The sequence below is a fragment of the Lepidochelys olivacea genome (assembly GCF_965140295.1).
Source record: "Lepidochelys olivacea isolate rLepOli2 genome assembly, chromosome: 11".
In the NCBI taxonomy this organism is placed as follows: domain Eukaryota; kingdom Metazoa; phylum Chordata; order Testudines; family Cheloniidae; genus Lepidochelys; species Lepidochelys olivacea.
The window spans coordinates 47,153,299-47,172,508 of record NC_140421.1 but is presented as its reverse complement, the minus strand read 5'-3'; the positions used below and the strand labels follow the sequence as shown (position 1 = coordinate 47,172,508).

General features: G+C 41.6%; 1 protein-coding gene across 1 annotated transcript in view; it reads right to left on the bottom strand.

The window, feature by feature from the left end:
- Positions 1-19,210, bottom strand: part of ITGA4 (integrin subunit alpha 4) — a 55,704-nt gene that overhangs the window by 6,102 nt on the left and 30,392 nt on the right. Inside the window, exons 16-23 of the mRNA XM_084643727.1 lie at positions 16,192-16,341; positions 13,688-13,764; positions 9,906-10,056; positions 6,569-6,667; positions 3,663-3,742; positions 3,211-3,300; positions 1,660-1,750; positions 8-115 (exon numbers count right to left, since the gene is read on the bottom strand). Of these exons, the coding sequence (XP_084499853.1) occupies positions 8-115; positions 1,660-1,750; positions 3,211-3,300; positions 3,663-3,742; positions 6,569-6,667; positions 9,906-10,056; positions 13,688-13,764; positions 16,192-16,341 (846 nt within the window). The remainder of the gene's footprint in view (positions 1-7; positions 116-1,659; positions 1,751-3,210; positions 3,301-3,662; positions 3,743-6,568; positions 6,668-9,905; positions 10,057-13,687; positions 13,765-16,191; positions 16,342-19,210) is intronic.

Here is a 19,210-nt window from a genome sequence, read left to right as displayed (position 1 = left end):
AACATACCTGGATATCCAGAATGTTAAACAGCTTTTCATCTCTTGGTGCAAAAGAATTAGGAACCATTATCTCCAAATCTATAGCAGGAGCCATGCTCGGTCCAGCACTGATAACCTTGGGAGAAACCGTGCTACAGTAATTGAAACTTCCATTTGCATACACTAATCAGGAAATGAATACACACAATTCACACATTTACAGCATCAATGGCAGCAATGGAGGCTTCCCAGTGCTGGCTTGACAATAAAACTTGACCGAGCTAGAGGGACGCACCTCAAGAGATGAGAGTGCAGTTCATTTTCTAGCCCTATTGACTCTCTGATCTCTCTCTTAACTCTGCTCATAAAGTGCCATTGGGGTAATGGTAGCTTTGCGGTATGACACTAGTCTGTTATGACCTGAACTGAGGTCATATTTCACTACTTCACTATTCAAAGGGGTCTAAGGGAGCTAAATGCCCAACTTTCATTGACTTTTAATCCACCAATCTGTGCTGGATATGAACCTAGAGAGACCCTGTTACTAATCCCCAGAGCCAGCTAGTCCCCTCATGCTCTTCATGCAGTACTTGCTGTATACCAGCTCCTTGTGCAGCACTTGTGTTCTGTGAACAGATATGTAGTACAAATCACAAATATTTTTACAGCTAACTCCCCTGTTCAGTAAATATGTACTGTCTAAGAAAACCCATTGAAAACTGTAAGCCAGGGTGAAGGAGGATATTATCCAAGGCTCAAATGAGAGTTAGGTACCCAGCTCCCATTGACTTTGAATGGAAGTTGAGCACCTAGCTCCCCTTTGTGTCTTTTAAAATTCCTCCCTCCCGCCCCCATCATCCAGGTCTATTGCAAATCAGTGAAACTCCCATGCATGTCTGGGTCAAATTCTGACCTCTGATGCGAAACAAATGAGCAGCAAAAGTTTCCTCACCTTCAGCACTCCATAAAGGTGACAGTCTAAGGTGCTTAACAGATGCTGGCTGTGGTTAGCAGGGGCATGGAATGAATGCGCTTGCCATAAAGAAGTGACAGGAAGAGAAGCAAAGACTATAGGAGGCTATGAAAGTGTTCAAAGGGAATTAAGTGAGATAGGTTCTTTTTAACATGGCTTGCACCCTTTAAGGGAACTCCAACTTCAATTAGTGACTGATCCAGCTGCTATTAAAGTCAATAGCAGTGTTTCTAGTGATCTGTAAGGGGCATAGATCATGCTTTTCAAGCACACTTTACTAGATCCATGGTGGCTTCATGGACAGAGAGAACCCAAGCTTAAAATTTGTAAGGGCACCATCTGGTGAGCTAAGCACACTCCCTATAGATGTTAATAGCTATTATTGTTGATGGAAATTTAGTGCTACAGGTGTATTTTGCTCAAAATTTTGAAAGCACTGGCGGGAAGCATATACTGATTGGTACATCCACAAATATAGGCTGGGAATTGGATGCCAAGAATCAAGGGAGCTGCTTCTGTTAACAGCTACACACAGAAGTTCTCACCAATCCCAGGATTTATGTATTTGTTTCTATATTAAGCACTTTACAAGATCAATGCTTTCCCAGTAAGTTACAAGGTGAGGTGGAAGTGCTTTTTGTCTTATCAGTTGCTAAGAATTAACTTTTAAAAAAAGAGGAATGGTTTCTATAAAGAATAGCTCTTACATGGAAAATGAAGTTGATCTTCTCCTCCATACAATTAATTGATGAATTTTTCTCACTGGGTCCGTAAACAAATGAAGCTGGTAATACAAATCTACAGTAATTAAAAAAATAATTACAATAGGACAAAATTAGCACTATTTAGTATGCAATGTTAATATGAGCATTATCCTGTCTAGGCCAGACTGTCCTCTATGCAGGTCACTACAGAGAACTGGAAAGTCTGAATTAGCACTTACCTTAGCCCTGCAGTAGCGAAGGTCCAGGATAAAGCCTGCTTTAATTTAGGCAGACATCTCCATGGATTGAGTGGGCACAATGTGGTAGTGATGACTCATCCTCCTCCAACCCTACCCACTGATCCCCAACTCAGAGAGGGGCTTTTATAAAGGAGGGGAGAAATTAGGACAAAGGGGCTACTCATCTCTTAAATCTCTGACTCATTTACCTCCACCCCCATTATCAGTGGGATTTCAGTCCCCACCACCTTCAGAGAAAGACTTGTCACAAGTATGGTTCAGTGATTAGGTTATGAGGAATTAAGGATTTATTTCCAACTTTGCCACTGATTCTGAGAGATCGACAAGTAACATCAACCTTGGGCTTCAGTTTCCCCAAAGACTTAGGAGATCTTCAAACGAAAAATGCTGGAGCTAAAATGTTAATATTCCTGTACTGGCTGCAATGATTGATATGGTGGCAAGGGAAGCGGTGGGAGAGTGGAGTGAAGATAGTGGAAGCAGTTGCTGCCCCTTCCCATCGTTAGTTTGAAAGAAGTATCCTGCTATACAAAGTAGAGTTCAAATATGCTGAGCCTGCCACTCTGAAGCAGTCTCTCTATAAGCCCTTACTTATACCAAGTGTCCTTTACATTTGCCATCACCTGATGACTGTGACAGTCAAAGGAAAGGATCCTTAAAAAGTATCCCTGGGCATTCCTTCTACATGACTGCAATCCAGTGATTACATTACAGTGGGGCTGGGCAAACCAAGGCCCGGTTTAGAGGGGCCTGTCTGCCCAGAACAAGGTAGATCTATTCATAGGCAAATTTATGACAGGCAGTATCACCAGCCGGGACAAGCTGAACAGCAAACAGTCAATATAGTTGAGTATAAAAGACCACGTGTTTGACTCGGGCAGTGGACAATTACACACAAAAGCATAAGGCGGAGCAACCACCAAAAGGGAATTTGATAGGCTAAAGGATTAAAATATAGGTTTTGTTCACCTTTGCAGAAAACAGGATTAAATGAGAGAAAAGCAGGAACAAATAATACTACTGTGTTATAGAAGAGCAAAGAATCAGTCCTCGGGTATTAAATCCCTGACCTCTTGGGATTTTTCCCCCATTTTAGAGGGACAAACTGAAGCACAAAGTCTGCAGCAGAACCTGGAATAAAATCTAGATCTTCTCACTCCCAGTACTGCAATTTTTCACTAGGCCATGCTTCCTCTCTGAAGATCATGGGAGTTCAGCCGAGGTATGTGTTCCTTAATAATGGATAAACAATCCTATGCATATGGATATGCAGAGCAACCATTAACTTACTTACCCATGGACATTTAGCTCGACCTCATGTTTCAGAGGTATGACTAAAGTTATGGAGTTATCCAACAGCAGGTCTTTATCCTCTTCATTTTCACTGTAGAAGTAAATGGGGGCGGGAGGGGTGGAGGAAGCTGTGTTAGAATGCATCATACACAATGTGTTATCTCTAGAAATAACTAATTACATAAAACATACACCTAGTAGCTTATTTAAATAACTTTTTTGTAACTGTCCATGTGCCAGTACGAAATCATTTTTATGACAATATTAGCAGAATTCTCATTATTTAAATAGCAATTATCTACTTTTGTGGTTTCAGTTTCTCTATATTTTATGTAATAAATGAGCTTTCTTGCAGTTGTACTTTATTAAGCCTTTGCTGTGCTCCCTATTCTGTTTTCCAAAGCTAGGGATATTTTTCATCAAACGCAGCAATTTTTATCAAGCAAGATTTACCAGGTAGCATTAACTGTGATGCTGAGGTCATCTTCTGCCCTGGTAAGTGAGCTTACATCCAAGAGAAAACTAAAATCCATCTGTAGAACAAATGAAACATTGTTTGTGCTAAATGATTGGGTGTGTCTTAACAAATGTTTAAGATGAAATGTTACATCATTAAACTAATTTGAAATTTCCCTCTTTCTTAAACGTTTAACTTTTGTGAAAAATTCTAGAGTGCACTGAATTATATTTTGCACAAGTTCAGCCCCCAGTTCATTAGGACATAATGCTTTTGTTTTAATCTCAGTCAACCCAATCACTTTCCTACAAAACTTTTGTAGGAAAGGTTAAGGTACAGAAAATGTATTGTGCTATCGAAGTAGTTCCAGCTCTGGATTGAATGCATGGTCACAGTATACCCTAAAAACACTTCCACCCAAAGTGGGATAGAGGATTTGGTGCTTCCTTTATTTCCTCTAACATGCACTCCCCTATAGCAGCAGTTCTCAACCGGGGTCTGTGGCCTGCTGGAGGTCTGCAAATAGGTTTCAGGGGGTCTGCCGAGCCCCACTGCCCTGGAGCCCTGCTGCTTGGGGCTGAAGAACACTAAAGCCGCAGAAAACAACTGTTTTTCTGCATGTAAAAGCCTGAGCAACTGAGCTCAGGCAACTGCCCTGCTTGCTGCCAGCCTTGGCTTGTATATGCAGAAAAACAGTTGACACACATGTTTCAGAGTAACAGCCGTGTTAGTCTGTATTCGCAAAAAGAAAAGGAGTACTTGTGGCACCTTAGAGACTAACCAATTTATTTGAGCATGAGCTTTTTTTCATGCATCCGATGAAGTGAGCTGTAGCTCACGAAAGCTCATGCTCAAATAAATTGGTTAGTCTCTAAGGTGCCACAAGTACTCCTTTTCTAGTTGACACACAGGTGGGCCTTGGAAAGCAAAAGTTTGAGAACCCTTGCCCTATATGATCTGCTTCCTGAAGGATACTCTGTCCTGCTTGGCCAATTGCAGCAGAACTTTCAGGCTGCAATTTTGAGAAGCACTCAGCATTAATCTAACTCTGCTCCCATTTAAGTTCCCAGGACAACTCCCAGATGCTTCAGTGGGTGCAGAGGTAGGCCAATGCTGAGCTCTTTTGAAAATCCCAACCTAAGGATGAGATTCTGTCCTTTCCTTTATCCTCTGTACAGCAGGTTAAAGGATTCTAAAATGCCACAATCCAGCGAGGTCCCTGGTACAAGGACTGAGTAAGACACCTCCAGACCCCTTGTAAGCCCTAGTGTAGGAGAGACCGTTCTGTTGCCTTGCTCCCAGAACACAGTACTGCAGAGATTCTACGCCCAGAGGCAGCTGGTGACGGCCATAACTAAATTATACTGGGGGCCACTCCAGTTCTTGGAGCAGCCCAAAACCAAGACTATGCAAAAACAGATTATAGCCACCTTTAGTCCCTGCTCATCCTGGGCTGCAGGCTCTGTGCAAGAGGCACAGCACAGCCTCAGTCTTTAAAAGTACCCCAGACTTAAATGAACAGTGCTTTAAATGAACTGAAATGAATGAAGATTCTGAGACATATGAAATCCAACATTTGTGCTAACGAGAGAACACATGTTAAAGGAAACAAACACCCTTTTGGAACCTTTAGGTTTGAAGATTAGTAAAGAAGTGAGAGAGTTGTCATAGTGGCCCCCGGTACTCCCTCATGTAGAATATGCCTAAAGCTGCCCCTGAGCAGAACAGACTTAATCTTGAAATGATTTGTACCTAAAAAACTCTAAGCTCTTCAGGGCAGGGACTGTGTTGTCTGTCTCAAATACCTGGCATGCTGCTGATGCTAAATAAAAAATAAGGTAGTGACCACTTTTCCCCCACAGAATAGCCCTTACAGGCCTATTTACAGAAAGGCTCTAACATCTGTGTGCAGATGAAGATTCCAACCCTTACAGCCAGAAACAAGTCAACTAAACCCTAGTTAGCAGGCAAGGAGTTACTCAGAAAGAAAAACGTGGTGCCAACGATGTTGGCAGAAGCACAGAAGGTGTAGTGAATTCAGCACAAGAGGCATACTGACTAAATAAACTACTTTGTCTCTAAGCTTCTAAACACAAATACCCCTCATGCTCTTTGTAACTGAAAACGGAGATGCTCTTGAATCTTTGGATTAAATAAATCGTTTTCTGATTGTTAAAATCCTTTTTTTAAACACATGGCAATGTCACATCAATATCAGTTAAAAGAATAAAACTAGAAAAGTAACATTTCAATGACTTCCTTGGTACAGTTCACCATAAAGGGAGCAAGATTACAGTATGTATGGTATGCCTGTTCTTGACACATTACTTATTACAATTTGATTTGAATGCATTGTTTCCAATAAACTATAGAAGGCTAATTTCTTATAAAGGAATGAAGGGTTTTTATTATAATGATTTTAAAGAAAACCACTGGCATACCTACAAAGTGTCGATTTAGGTGCAATACACACATTCTGTTGTGTATATCTTGACCTTGGAGACTCAGTGTGATATTTAGCTTTGACTTGTTAACAGAAACTCAGACCCTCCCATAAATGCAATAATGCGGATAATGTCCTCAATGAAGTAAAGCAAAATGAAATGGGATGCCATGCGAAATCTGACAAAATGTTAACTCTTAATAAACTATTCCTAGACCTGTGCCCATTCAAAACTATGATTATGAGAAGCTCAGGTTCTCAATTATCATGATGGTGAATATGGTATAGAGAGGAAGAAGGTGAGCAATAATTTATTTGTTGAACATTGTCATTCTAGCTTTAGCAGACATTATGTAGAGTGTGTAATATAAAGTTTCCCCTTCCAAGTCATACATTTTAAGCATTTACTCATAAAACAAGATGTAGTTTTAAAGATTAACAATTTCAGATTTATTTTACCTTTGACAGATGATCTACATATAAATACCCAACACTGCAGTAAAGTCTCATTGCATGAGCTTCATTATCGGCTATTTTACAATGTATCTGTGTTTCTTCCTAAAATTAAAGAATGAAAAAACAGTAACACTTAAGTGATGAATCTAATGACCATTTAGCAAAGTTATTTCAGAAATTTCAAGCTACGTATATGCCATAAAATTTCACTTGGAGTATTTACTACTTCAGCGAACATCAGTGGGAATTTACAAAATATTTCTGCTGCTACTAGTTGACTAGTCCAATGAGTCCATATTGCTCAATTCCTTGCACCCAATCAAATTACCTCTTCATATTCTGTTTGTTAATGAGTTGACTTTGCAAGTAGACTGTCAACCTATTTAAGCCTAAAATTACCCTCTCAAAGATAAGAAGTCCAGTATAAACATCTTAGAAGTAAATTCTTTAATAAAAAAAAATTTAGAGGGAAAGAATTTGTCTCCTTCGCAAGATTATAATTAGCCTCCAGCTTTCTTAAAAAAAAAAAAAAAAAAAAAAAAGCAGCAGCTCCTGATCCAATAGGTGCACTGTACCTCCTGAGAACAGCTCACAGGATCAGTCCCCGCAGGTTTTTAAAAACAGGAGAACAGGATAGACAAATATCTATCAGGGATGGTTTATATATACTTAATCCTGCCTCGATGTGGAGGGATGCACTAGCCCAGTGGTTTTCAACCCTTTTTCATTTGCAGACCCCTGAGAATTTTGACTGGTGGTGTGGACTCCTTTGGAAATCTTAGACATCATCTGCTGACCCCAGGGGGTAGTGGACCGCAGGTTGAAAGCTACTGTTCTGTGATAATGATAACCTTTCGCTGATATAGTTTGTGGACCCAAGGTTGAAAACCACTGGACCAGATTATCTCTTGAAGTCCCTTCCCAGCCCTATATTTCTATGATACTATGAGTAGGGACTTACCCAATTAAAGGTCCATTTTATTTCATGGTCATGGAATTTTAAAAATCATCACTTGCACCATTTCAGATATTTAAATCTGAAATTTCATGGTGTTGGTTCCGACCCAAAAGAAGGTTGTGGGAGGATCGCAAGGCTATTGTAAGGGGGTTGCAGTATTGCCACCCTTACTTCTGCACTGCTGCTGATGGGAGGCACTGCCTTCAGAGCTGGGCAGCAAGCAGCACAGATGTGAGAGTCACATGGTATGGGGGGCTGTCATCATTTTTTGGGGAGGCAGGGCTGGCCTTACGGGTGGGTGACCATCCAGGGCTGTGTGGTCAAGGGGAGCTCTGGTCCCCCGCAAACACACACAGCTGGTCCAAGGCCCCTTCAACTCCCACGTGCTGAGCCTAGAGCCAGAGGGAGCAGGGCTGGGGGCAAGGGTTCTTGGAACCTTTGTAGAAGTGTCACCAGTGCTGGAACGGGGGGTTGGGGGCGTGTCCCCCACTTTTTAACATAGGCATAGTTTTGGGGTTGGGGCAGCACTGCCCTCCAAACTGCAAGCCTTGGGCAGACACGGAATGGAGCCACCAGGGGCTCTGCGCCTGCCCAAGGAGTGCAGTTTTGGGGGGGCAATACCATCTCCTGCCCTACAAACTTCGTTCATGTTAAAAAGTCCCCTGGCCCTCCTGGTTCCAGGGCTGCTGGCTGGGGTGCTCCAGCTGGGGGCTCCAACTGTACACCAGGGTCAAGGTGCTAGTCCTGGCGGGGCTGGGGAGGGATAGGACTTCTTCTCTTGCAGGGGCCACTCCCGTGGCCGGGTCAAACCCACCTCTAGGACCCTTCTCCAGCAGCAAGAATCTCTGTGGCTGCTCACTGTGCAATGATCCCTCCCCCCATGGCTGGAGAGCAATGGGGGCAGGAAGTGGGCCAAGGCTGTGGAGCTTTCTGCAGTTGGGGCATGTTCCTAAAGGTGGGTCTGACCCAGCCCTGGGAGTGGCCATCGCAGGTGAAGAGGAAGTCCCTTCCCTCCCCAACCCCGCCAGGGCTAGGAGCCAGGAGCCCAGCACATGGTAGGGCAGGGGTGGGCAAACTTTTTGACCTGAGGGCCACATCTGGGTGGGGAAATTGTATGCAGGGCCATGAATGTAGAGCTGGGGCAGGGGGTTGGGGTGCGGGAGGGAGTGTGCGAGTGCATGAAGGGGCTCAGGGCAGGGGGTTCGGGTGCTGGGGGGGGTGCAGCAGGAGGTTAGGGTGCAGGGCACAGGAGGGGTTCAGGGTGCGGGCTCTGGCCCAGAACCGCTTACTTCGAGTGGCTCCGGGGTGGCAGCGGCGTGCAGCGGGGCTAAGGCAGGCTCCCTGCCTGCCCTGGACTTACGCTGCTCCCAGAAGTGGCCAGCATGTCCGGCAGTGGCTCCTGGGGATGGGGCGGGGCAAGCGGCTCTGCCGCGCGCTTCCCTTGCCTGTGGGTACCACCCCCGAAGTTCCCATTGGCCGTGGTTCCCTGTTCCCGGCCAATGGGAGCTGCAGGGGGTGGTGCCTGCAGGTGAGGGCAGCGCACAGAGCCCTCTCCTGCCCCCCACCACTCCCCCAGGGGCTGCAGGATGTGGTGCCGGCCACTTCTGGGAGTGGCGTGGGGCCAGGGCAGGCAGGGAGCCTGCATTAGCCCCACTGCGCCACGGGGCTGGCAATCCTGCGGGCCGGACTGAAAGCCCTGATGGGCCGGATCCAGCCCGCGGGCCATCGTTTGCCCTCCCCTGTAGTAGGGGTCCCTCCCCTGTAGTAGGGCGCCCCCAGCCCTGTCCCTCCCTAGCAGATTTCATGGAGGAGACCAGATTTTTCACAGCCATGAATTTAGCAGGGTTTTAATCTATGAGGGAGATTAAATACTAGTATTTCCAAATACATTTAGAAGTCATTACTGTTGTTCATTTACTGCAATACTTTACTATTAAATAAAAAATGCGGCCAACTTGATTAAACTGTGCCCACTCTGTGGATGGATTAACTAAAGTTTTAAGCAGAAAATCTGGAGTGTTGTCAGCTTTCTCTACATAGAGGTTTTCTGTCAACTCTACCCCATGGGTCTGAGCTCAAGTGGGTAACTTGAGCCTCCACTTGTGCCACAGCATCCACACACCTATATTTAGCGTGCTTGTGTTAACCCCACTAGCATGAGTCTGTCTACCGCGGCTGAGAAGCTTGCTCTAAGCTGTAGTGTAGACATAGCTGTACAGTCTGTCCAGGTAATGTGAGAACGGTCAAGGGATTATGACCTGAGTCTGTCTACCGCGGCTGAGAAGCTTGCTCTAAGCTGTAGTGTAGACAGAGCTGTACAGTCTGTCCAGGTAATGTGAGAACGGTCAAGGGATTATGACGACCTAGAATTTCAATTCTTACCTGTTCTAGAACTCTGACAAAATAAAGACCTTTAGGGAGTTGGATGTGGAGGGCAGTTTCATATGCATCATCTCCAGCATTGCTTAGTGATATATTCAAGAGTAAAGTCTTCATACTTCCAACTGAAAGATATGTTTTCTTTTCATGAAGTCTATAAAAATAAGGAATATATTTAAAATGTTATACTGTATGAGAAAACCAGTGACATGTATGGCATGTACAGAGACAAGTGACCTCAGTAAAAAGGAGAGCGTCTGGAGAAAGGAAAGAAAAAAAAAAAGCGAAACCCTTTCTTTGATTTCAGTGTAGTAAGGTATTTGCAGAAGCCCAACTGGAGGTTGTTGGTGAAATAGGTATTTGGCTCATTCTTCTAGCTGAAGGCAACTCAATCTTCCACTATTTCAACAGTAGTCAATCCACCATAATGTTTCATTTGCATTGCACTTTTTAGGGTCTGAGTCATTGGAGTGCTAGTTCAGAGATGCATGACTAAGTAAGGAATGGTGCTTACTCTTCTGCTAGGTCTTGTCCCAGACAGAGATGTAGAAGAATGTCCTCCTGCTTCAGCATCTCTAAGGGGAAGTTACTCCTGTGCAGAGGAGCCACATGAGGCTTACGCAACCACTTAAGCCCTCAAGTTAAGGCTTGGCAGGCCCTCTGCACAGAGGAGAATGTCACCCAGAACGGAGAACATTAGAATGAGGGTGGATATATTGACTGAATTTATTAAGGAACATTCCAACAGGGCAATAAATATGTACATCAATTGTAATGTTTATGTATGGTTGAGAGTTTCTGGTCTCACTAGTTTGGGTTTTTCCTCTGCCTGCTATTGAGATCTGTACTGTTAATTTTTAAACACAGGGAAATGTTTATGATTAAAGCCTTGCATTTATATCCCTATGTGCCACATAAGGCTGCAGTCTTCAGCTTTCAATTGAGGTATGGGACTGAGTTCATGTGAAACAGGATGACAGGAAGGTGAGTGAACATGCTATTTTATGTTCTACCCAGTGTTCTATAATCATTTTACAAGTGAAGGTACCTAAGAGGTTCTAAAAGTAAACTTCAGTTTGACATTAAAGTTTAATTAAGACTTGTAGAAGAGCTGCCTAGAAATAGGCATTTATCAAATATTCTGGCTTGAAACCAAACATTAGTCACTGAACACCTTTGGGAAAGAAGTTGGCACTTAGACAAGCAACAGAAGGTGAAAGCACTGCATAAGCAGCTAGGTTCCAAGACAACATCAAATTAAAGAGAAACACAGTGTTAACATTTCAGTCGCTGGATTTCTACTTCACTTTACCTTTTTAAGTTATTTTACCACATTTACATAATTACTATTCTACTCTTTTCTGGTATACATATACACTTGATTCATTAACAAGGTGCCCGCCAGCTTAGTTCATAAGTACCATAAAGCACCAGGTGCACATCTGGGAGTGTGACAAAGCTGAACTAGAGCTTTTCCCTGGTAATCATATTTCATTCTTCATTAAAACCATGTATAATGCATATCTGAAATGTATAGAGCAGACCAGAATCTAAGCAATAGAAACAGAACAAGGTCGTGCATACATGCTGAACCATAACCCAAGAAGTAAAGGATAAGACTCAAGTGAAGTATTTCAGTGACCACCCCTGTACATTTCCATTCATTGAGGAGATACTGGTCTTTTTTTTTTAAAAGGCATTTGCTTTGCTGTTCCTGGATAATGAATGTACTCTGTCTAGACAGAATAAATTAATGCTTCACAGCTAACCAGTTTTTAATCAAGATACTAAGGCAAAAAGTAATTTAAGGTGATATTTCACACTTTATCAAGATATGTAGCCTATTTATTTTGGTTGAAAAAGATGGTACAAATTCTTGTGCTCTATTTCCTTCCTCTAAAATTTAATAGTATTTATAAACCTGCTTAACTTCTATTAATGCTAGTGAAAATACTCCAAATCCTTTACATTAGAAAAATGCAAAATTTTTCAAGCAGTACTATCTTAAAGCCTAAGAAAATGGTTGAGGGAAGGAGAAGAATCTTGCTCTGAAATCCATGAAGGCTCAAAAACTTGTGCCCAGAATCACGTAAGAGTCATTAATCAAAATAACATGATTATAGTATTATTTATGTACCATTTTAAGATGTTTTACAAGATGAAACTAGCAGCTCAATTCATTAGGACCCCTAAAAATCTGACTATTCATAAAACAAAACTACGTTTAATCAGGCAGCTAGTTTCACGTTGTATCAGGGATATGCAGAAGATAAAATTTCTCAGCCCTCAGGGTTTGCAAGGGGACACTGAAGCCAGGTTCTAATCATGAAACACAATGAAACTGATAGGCAGCAGGTTTAAAACAAAAACAAACAAAAGGAAGTACTTCTTCACAACACACACAGTCAATCTGTGGAACTCATTGCCAAGGGATGTTGTGAAGGCCAAAAGTATTACTGCGTTCAAAAAAGAATTAGATAAGTTGATGGAGGATAGGTCCATCGATGGCTATTATCCAAGATGTATGCAGTGTTGGTATAGTCATGTCAGTCCCAGGATATTAGAGACAAAATGGGTGAGGTAATATCTTTTATTGGACCAAATACTGTTGGTGAGAGAGATGGTCATGGATTCAGTCCCATGCTGCATGTCCCCCTAAGTGTGTGATTGCCTGATGCTGGGACTGGACAACAGGGATGGATCATGCAATAATTGCCCTGTTCTGTTCATTCCCTCTGAAGTTTCTGGCATTGGTCACTGTGTGAAGACAGGATACTGGGTTAGGTGAACTATTGGTCTGACCCAGTATGGCCATTTTTATGTTCTTATACTTGGGGAAAGGAGAAGGGAGATGGCATGAACAGATCTTTTAAAATCTTACCCAAAAAAGAATTTAAATCACATTGGGTAGGAATGCTGTCACGTGAATTGAAAACTAGCTGAAGGACTATAAAGGGTAATGATAGTATCTCACAGAGGACGAGTGTTAAGTTCTGCAGAGATCCAGTCTAAATGAACTGTCATGACATTTAAATAAAATTAATAGTCTAGCATGATAATGAAATTTAAGGATGATGGCAAATTGGAAGGAGCTGCAAACACCTGTGTGGACCAAGAAATAATACAGAGTACCTAAAGAGATTAGGAACATGGGTAAAAAGTTATAAAATGAAATTCATCTTGGAAAATGCAAGCTAGTATATCTAGGGGAAAAGAATCCAAACCACACATAATGCCCAACCATCTCGTGCCTCGATCATTAGTGTTAAACTGCACAGCGAATATTCGTAAGTAGTTCTTTTTCCTTATTTCATAATCGAAATAGTAAATACAGCAATCTGCTAGCACAAAAATGAAGTATTTCCTTTTGTACACTGCAAGTATGGTACTGTCATAACAGCAATGGAAAAGTTTAATTCTTGTCAGTTAAAAGGGGTCTAACTTTTGGATGTGCGGCGAGTTACATGTATCTCAGTACATCTGAATTAGAAATTCAGAAATTTTTCTTTTATGAACAAAATCCTTTTTTGGGAATAATATCTTATGAGTATAATTGAAAAAGAACTGTTCTTATGTATAAAATACATTACTGTTATACTTCCTGAAAGGTTGTTTGTTTAATTATCTTTAATTGGAAACCAATTTCTTCTATTCATGTAATGTTTGCTTAGCGAACTCAGCCTACTTTTGCAAATTAATTTTACCGAGATAGCAAGGAAAACTAAATTAGATAAATAAAGCCCTACTCAATCTCATTCAGCAGACAGAAGTCATATTGTACTTACTTTGAAAATGCAAGTTTTCCAGAAACTTTCAAGTCAGCAGAACAGTTTTCTCTGGAACAAAATCTTGCAAAAACCATCTGTAAAAAGACGATAAAAGTGGAAATATTTCAAAACAGTATGAACACAGTAACAGGTACAACATAATTCTAAGGCATGTATCACCAAGTTATTATCTAAGCACCATGAGTGCCCAATAGCCCTTGCTACTGAAGGAGGAGCTTAATCAGGTGGTGACTTGCCATTTCTCTGGCCACATGCAGTGTACATAGGTTAACAGACAAAGCATTCTGTCTCATCCTAAGTGTCTCATTCTTGGGCCAACAGAGATACGATCAGCCAATTCTAAAAGGTAGAATCATAGAATATCAGGGTTGGAAGAGACCTCAGGAGGTCATCTAGTCCAACCCCCTGCTCAAAGCAGGACCAATCTCCAATTAAATCATCCCAGCCAGGGCTTTGTCAAGCCTGACCTTAAAAACTTCTAAGGAAGGAGATTCTACCACCTCCCTAGGTAATGCATTCCAGTGTTTCACCACCCTCCTAGTGAAAACTTTTTTCCTAATATCCAACCTAAATCTCCCCCACTGCAACTTGAGACCATTACTCCTTGTTCTGTCATCTTCTACCACTGATAACAGTCTAGAGCCATCCTCTTTGGAACCCCCTTTCAGGTAGTTGAAAGCAGCTATCAAATCCCCCCTCATTCTTCTCTTCTGTAGACTAAACATCCCCAGTTCCCTCAGCCTCTCCTCATAACTCATGTGTTCCAGCCCCCTAATCATTTTTGTTGCCCTCCGCTGGACTCTTTCCAATTTTTCCACATCCTTCTTGTAGTGTGGGGCCCAAAACTGGACACAGTACTCCAGACGAGGCCTCACCAATGTCGAATAGAGGGGAACGATCACATCCCTCGATCTGCTGGCAATGCCCCTACTTATACATCCCAAAATGCCATTGGCCTTCTTGGCAACAAGGGCACACTGTTGAATCATATCCAGCTTCTCGTCCACTGTAACCCCTAGGTCCTTTTCTCAGAACTGCTGCTGAGCCATTCGGTCCCTAGTCTGTAGCTGTGCATGGGATTCTTCCGTCCTAGTGCAGGACTCTGCACTTGTCCTTGTTGAACCTCATCAGATTTCTTTTGACCCAATCCTCTAATTTGTCTAGGTCCCTCTGTATCCCTACCCTCCAGCGTATCTACCTCTCCTCCCAGTTTAGTGTCGTCTGCAAATTTGCTGAGGGTGCAATCCACACCATCCTCCAGATCATGTATGAAGATATTGAACAAAACCGGCCCCAGGACTGACCCTTGGGGCACTGCACTTGATACCAACTAGACATGGAGCCATTAATCACTACCCGTTGAGCCCGACAATCTAGCCAGCTTTCTATCCACCTTATAGTCCATTCATCCAGCCCATACTTCTTTAACTTGCTGGCAAGAATACCGTGGGAGACAGCGTCAAAAGCTTTGCTAAAGTCAAGGAACAACACGTCCACTGCTTTCCTTTCATCCACAGAACCAGTTATCTCGTTATAAAAGGCAATTAGATTAATCAGGCATGACTTGCCCTTGGTGAATTCATGCTGACTGTTCCTGATCACTTTCCTACATGCAAGGACAAAGCATTTTAGGGGACTGAAGTTCCTGGGATCGTTCTGCAGTCTCCTAGCATAGGGCAGCAGCTAGCCAGGCTACATGGTTTATCTCAATACAGATTGCCTATGTGATATTAGGTTTCTCTGACAGTAGTGATGTGCGTTGGTTGAGTTAGAAGAAACCTGTAGGCGTCTCAAAATTCTGGCTGTCAAATTTATTTTGAATTTGTGAAACTTATGACTGGTGAGGAGTCAGAATAATGTTATTTAATTATACCAATTACAAATCATAAGAACACTTTGACTTTTGCTCCTGGGGGAGGGAGAAGGGGTAGGAAATAGCTTTGTTATGGTACTGTAATGTATGGTTTTTCCAATCACTGTGCTTGAAAACTTGGGAGTAGCTCCAGATAATAAATACTTCATCAACGTTGTTGAAATAATGGGAGTATAAATATAAGCAGCGTACTGGGTATCTAACACATGCAGTTCATACTGGGATTTGACTCAGCAGATCATGTGAAACTAGAAGACTGTAGAAAATGTCTAGTACTAATACCTAAAGCAATAATAGAATATAATTAATAAGAGATACATTACATACTTCAGTATAATCCTGTGCTACTTCATATGTACTATTAGAGTAAAAAATATAAAATACAAACTAGACGTATGTTCTGGAAGCAATACATCCTTTAGACAAAACTTAGCATTCTAGTTTTAGCCTACTGGTTTATTTAACCAACTCAAGGCATTTTTAATGTCCCCGTCACCACGAGATCTAGACACCAATTCAGAAAATGCATTCCTTAGTTATACTTCACTGTGTTAAATTTGCTTTAAATAATGATTTACAATGTGTATTCATTTTGTTGAAGTTGAGACAAAAATATCCATATCTTAACCTTGTTTTTTATAGTGTCTTTTTCTTTCCTCTGCTGAAGAACTGGTTCAAGTGGTGGGAATTCTTCCACACTTCTTTTCCTTAGAACATGATGCCCAAGACGATAAGTTGTTTCAAGGTGTATAGGAGTCAGGATATCCCTTACATCTTTCTATTAAAATTGGAAACCTAATGAGTTAATCATATAAAACAGACATGTATATAAAGAAAACACTGCAAGTTTAGCTCTATTTTCACATATATAATCACTTCCCAAACCACAGAAATGAAATCTTCTTCCTTCAATATACTTTTTTCTTCCCTATTTCTCCATGACTTCTGTGCTAATTTTCAGTAACAATTATGACAGCAGTCAATTCCTAACTGAATAGTGTATTTTATGATTAAACAACAATTGTTAATTGAAACTTTATTTGGTTGAAGACCCAACAGAAGTTTCTTTGTCACCAGGTTGATTGTTTTATTTTAAAATATTTATGGTCACAGTTTAGTAATTTTGCATCTTACAAGTAAGGGTAAGTGAGACAGAAGGGCAATGGACAAATGGGACAAACCCAGACAGGCACAGTGGATCAGGTATTTCTGTGAAGTCTAAAAAGGCTCTGCTAGTACACATAAATAGTATATGGAGCTGGGACGGAGAGAGGGGTTTATATTTTGTACTCTGCATTAAGATGATTAAACTGCTCAATAAATCATAATTTCAACATTAAACTCTGACCGTGTAGGAATGCTACAAATCAAAGCCCAAATCCCAAGTTATGCACTTGTGAAAACTGAACAGCTTGAAACACTGAGTTTTACAATAGCAAACTTGATTAAATTATTCCCTAGGTATATGAGATAGACAGCCACTGATTGTCCCTCCACATGTCCACTGCTTTAATTCTTATCTACAAGCTTGCTTTGACCAAATCACATGTTATCTAATTCACAATAATTTTCTACAAGGTCTTCTCTGCATCTGGTGTATATTACTTTCATTATATTAATTAGCTGTTAATTATTCTTTACTCAAAATATATAAAATGTACATGCTTTGCCGTAAGGACTGTACTTGAGAGACATTCACACTTAGTTAACTTTAACAGCTTCTTACGGGTATAGAAGACTAAGGCCTGGTCTACGCTGGGGGCAGGGTGGAAATCAATCTAAGTTACGCAACTTCAGCTATGTGATCAACATAGCTGAAGTCGACATACTCAGATCTACTCATTGCGGTGAGTCGACTGCTGACGCTCCCCCATCGACTCCGCCTACACCTCTGGCTCCAGTGGAGTACCGGATTCAATGGGAGAGCTCTCGGCAGTAGATTTATCGCGTCTAGACTAGACACGATAAATTAACCACCGCTGGATTGACCGCTGCCCACCGAACCAGCGGGTAGTATAGACAAGCCCTCAGGTGATGCGGGGCAGTCTTAATATTACTACTAAATTTAAAAGAAAATGGAGTTATATGGGAAAAGTTTACATGAGCTCAATTATATATAATCACAAATTAAATGACAAAATAAGCGTGCATGGTACTATACCATGTATAGTTTATCAGCAGAATTTCCATTACTTGTTTTAACTGAAATGTGGCAACTGTGAAAAGTTTTAATATAAATCTTAAATCACCTTTAGGCTTCTCTATGTTAACCTGAGGATAAAACAACATCACAGCACTTCACAAAACCAGACAATGCATACGTATCCAGAGCATATTGTATTCCGTAGACTAAGAGTCCTGTGACGTCATGTCACATGTGTGCTATTACCAATGGACTAGAGTACGCCACTCTTATGTACACTGAATAGGACCAGATCCACTGAATTCAACAGATCTACCTGAGAAATAAAGAACTATTCAGTGTTAGTAAGGTTGGCAGAATCTGGACCAATGCAAAGGTAGGACTAAACATTAATATATAGTTATCAATGTTGCACCACCCACAAAATTCCCATGTAGATCTTGCCTAAAGAAACCTTTATCTTCATGCAATTATATATAGAAAATAAACTATTCTAAATGCAGATCTGCAATACATCACTGGGCAACCAGGCTTTTGGCTGGTGGGCACAGCCCTTTCTCTGGGCTTTGGGACCAGCCAGATGATCAGCTGATGATGATTACCACTAGTCTCACTAAGCTTGGCCTAGTCTTGATTTATGTATCACCACCTGAGCACTAATCTGTGCTTCTGCTCACTCCTGCCTAAAGACCTGGGTCCAGAAGCCTTATAAGCTACCACATGGATCTATACAGGCAACCTCTGATCTCCTGGTGATGTGGCTCCCACTTCCTATGGAGGCGTATGGACCCGTTACTGTACAGTTATTCCCTGACGCTGCTATGGTTCTGTCAGGAGAACCCTCACCTATGGAGAATTCTCCTTTGATAGGCTGCTCTTTCCCAGAAGGTGGAAGAATGGGAGAGATCAGCCAATTAGATTCTGCAAGTGTTGATGCACAGCCTAGTGCTCCCTTTCTTTCCCCCTTACTAAGAGTAGTAGGAGTGCTGTATGCTGCAGCAGCTAGGAAGCAGCTACTCCTATTGCCATCCATGCAAAATTATTTACATATGTAAATCATACAAATTATTTAAATTTAGGCAAACATTAGGTAGATATTGAAAGCTGAGTCAGGATACACCAACATATGTATATTAAAAGGAAAAAACAAAATCAATGTGGACATTAGTGGGTCAAATTTATCCTGTGTGTAACTCCGCTGGTATCACCACGGATGAGTTTGGCCAAGTTAGTTAATAATTAAAGTTCAATTTGAAAATGTTACCAAAAAAATTAAAAATGTGTAAACAAAAATATTAGGCCAAAATCAAACTGGAGAGTGGCCCACAAAATTTTACCAGAACACCCCTAAATCCCAGTCTGCCTTAATACACTATTTCAGTAACTTGTTGAGTCAGCTCAGCACTACTGATAAGACGTGGACATATATGATTCTCTTGCACCTATAGTGAATCTATGCAATATCTTCTCAGTAGCCACAAAGTTTGCCATCTGTCTCTCTCTC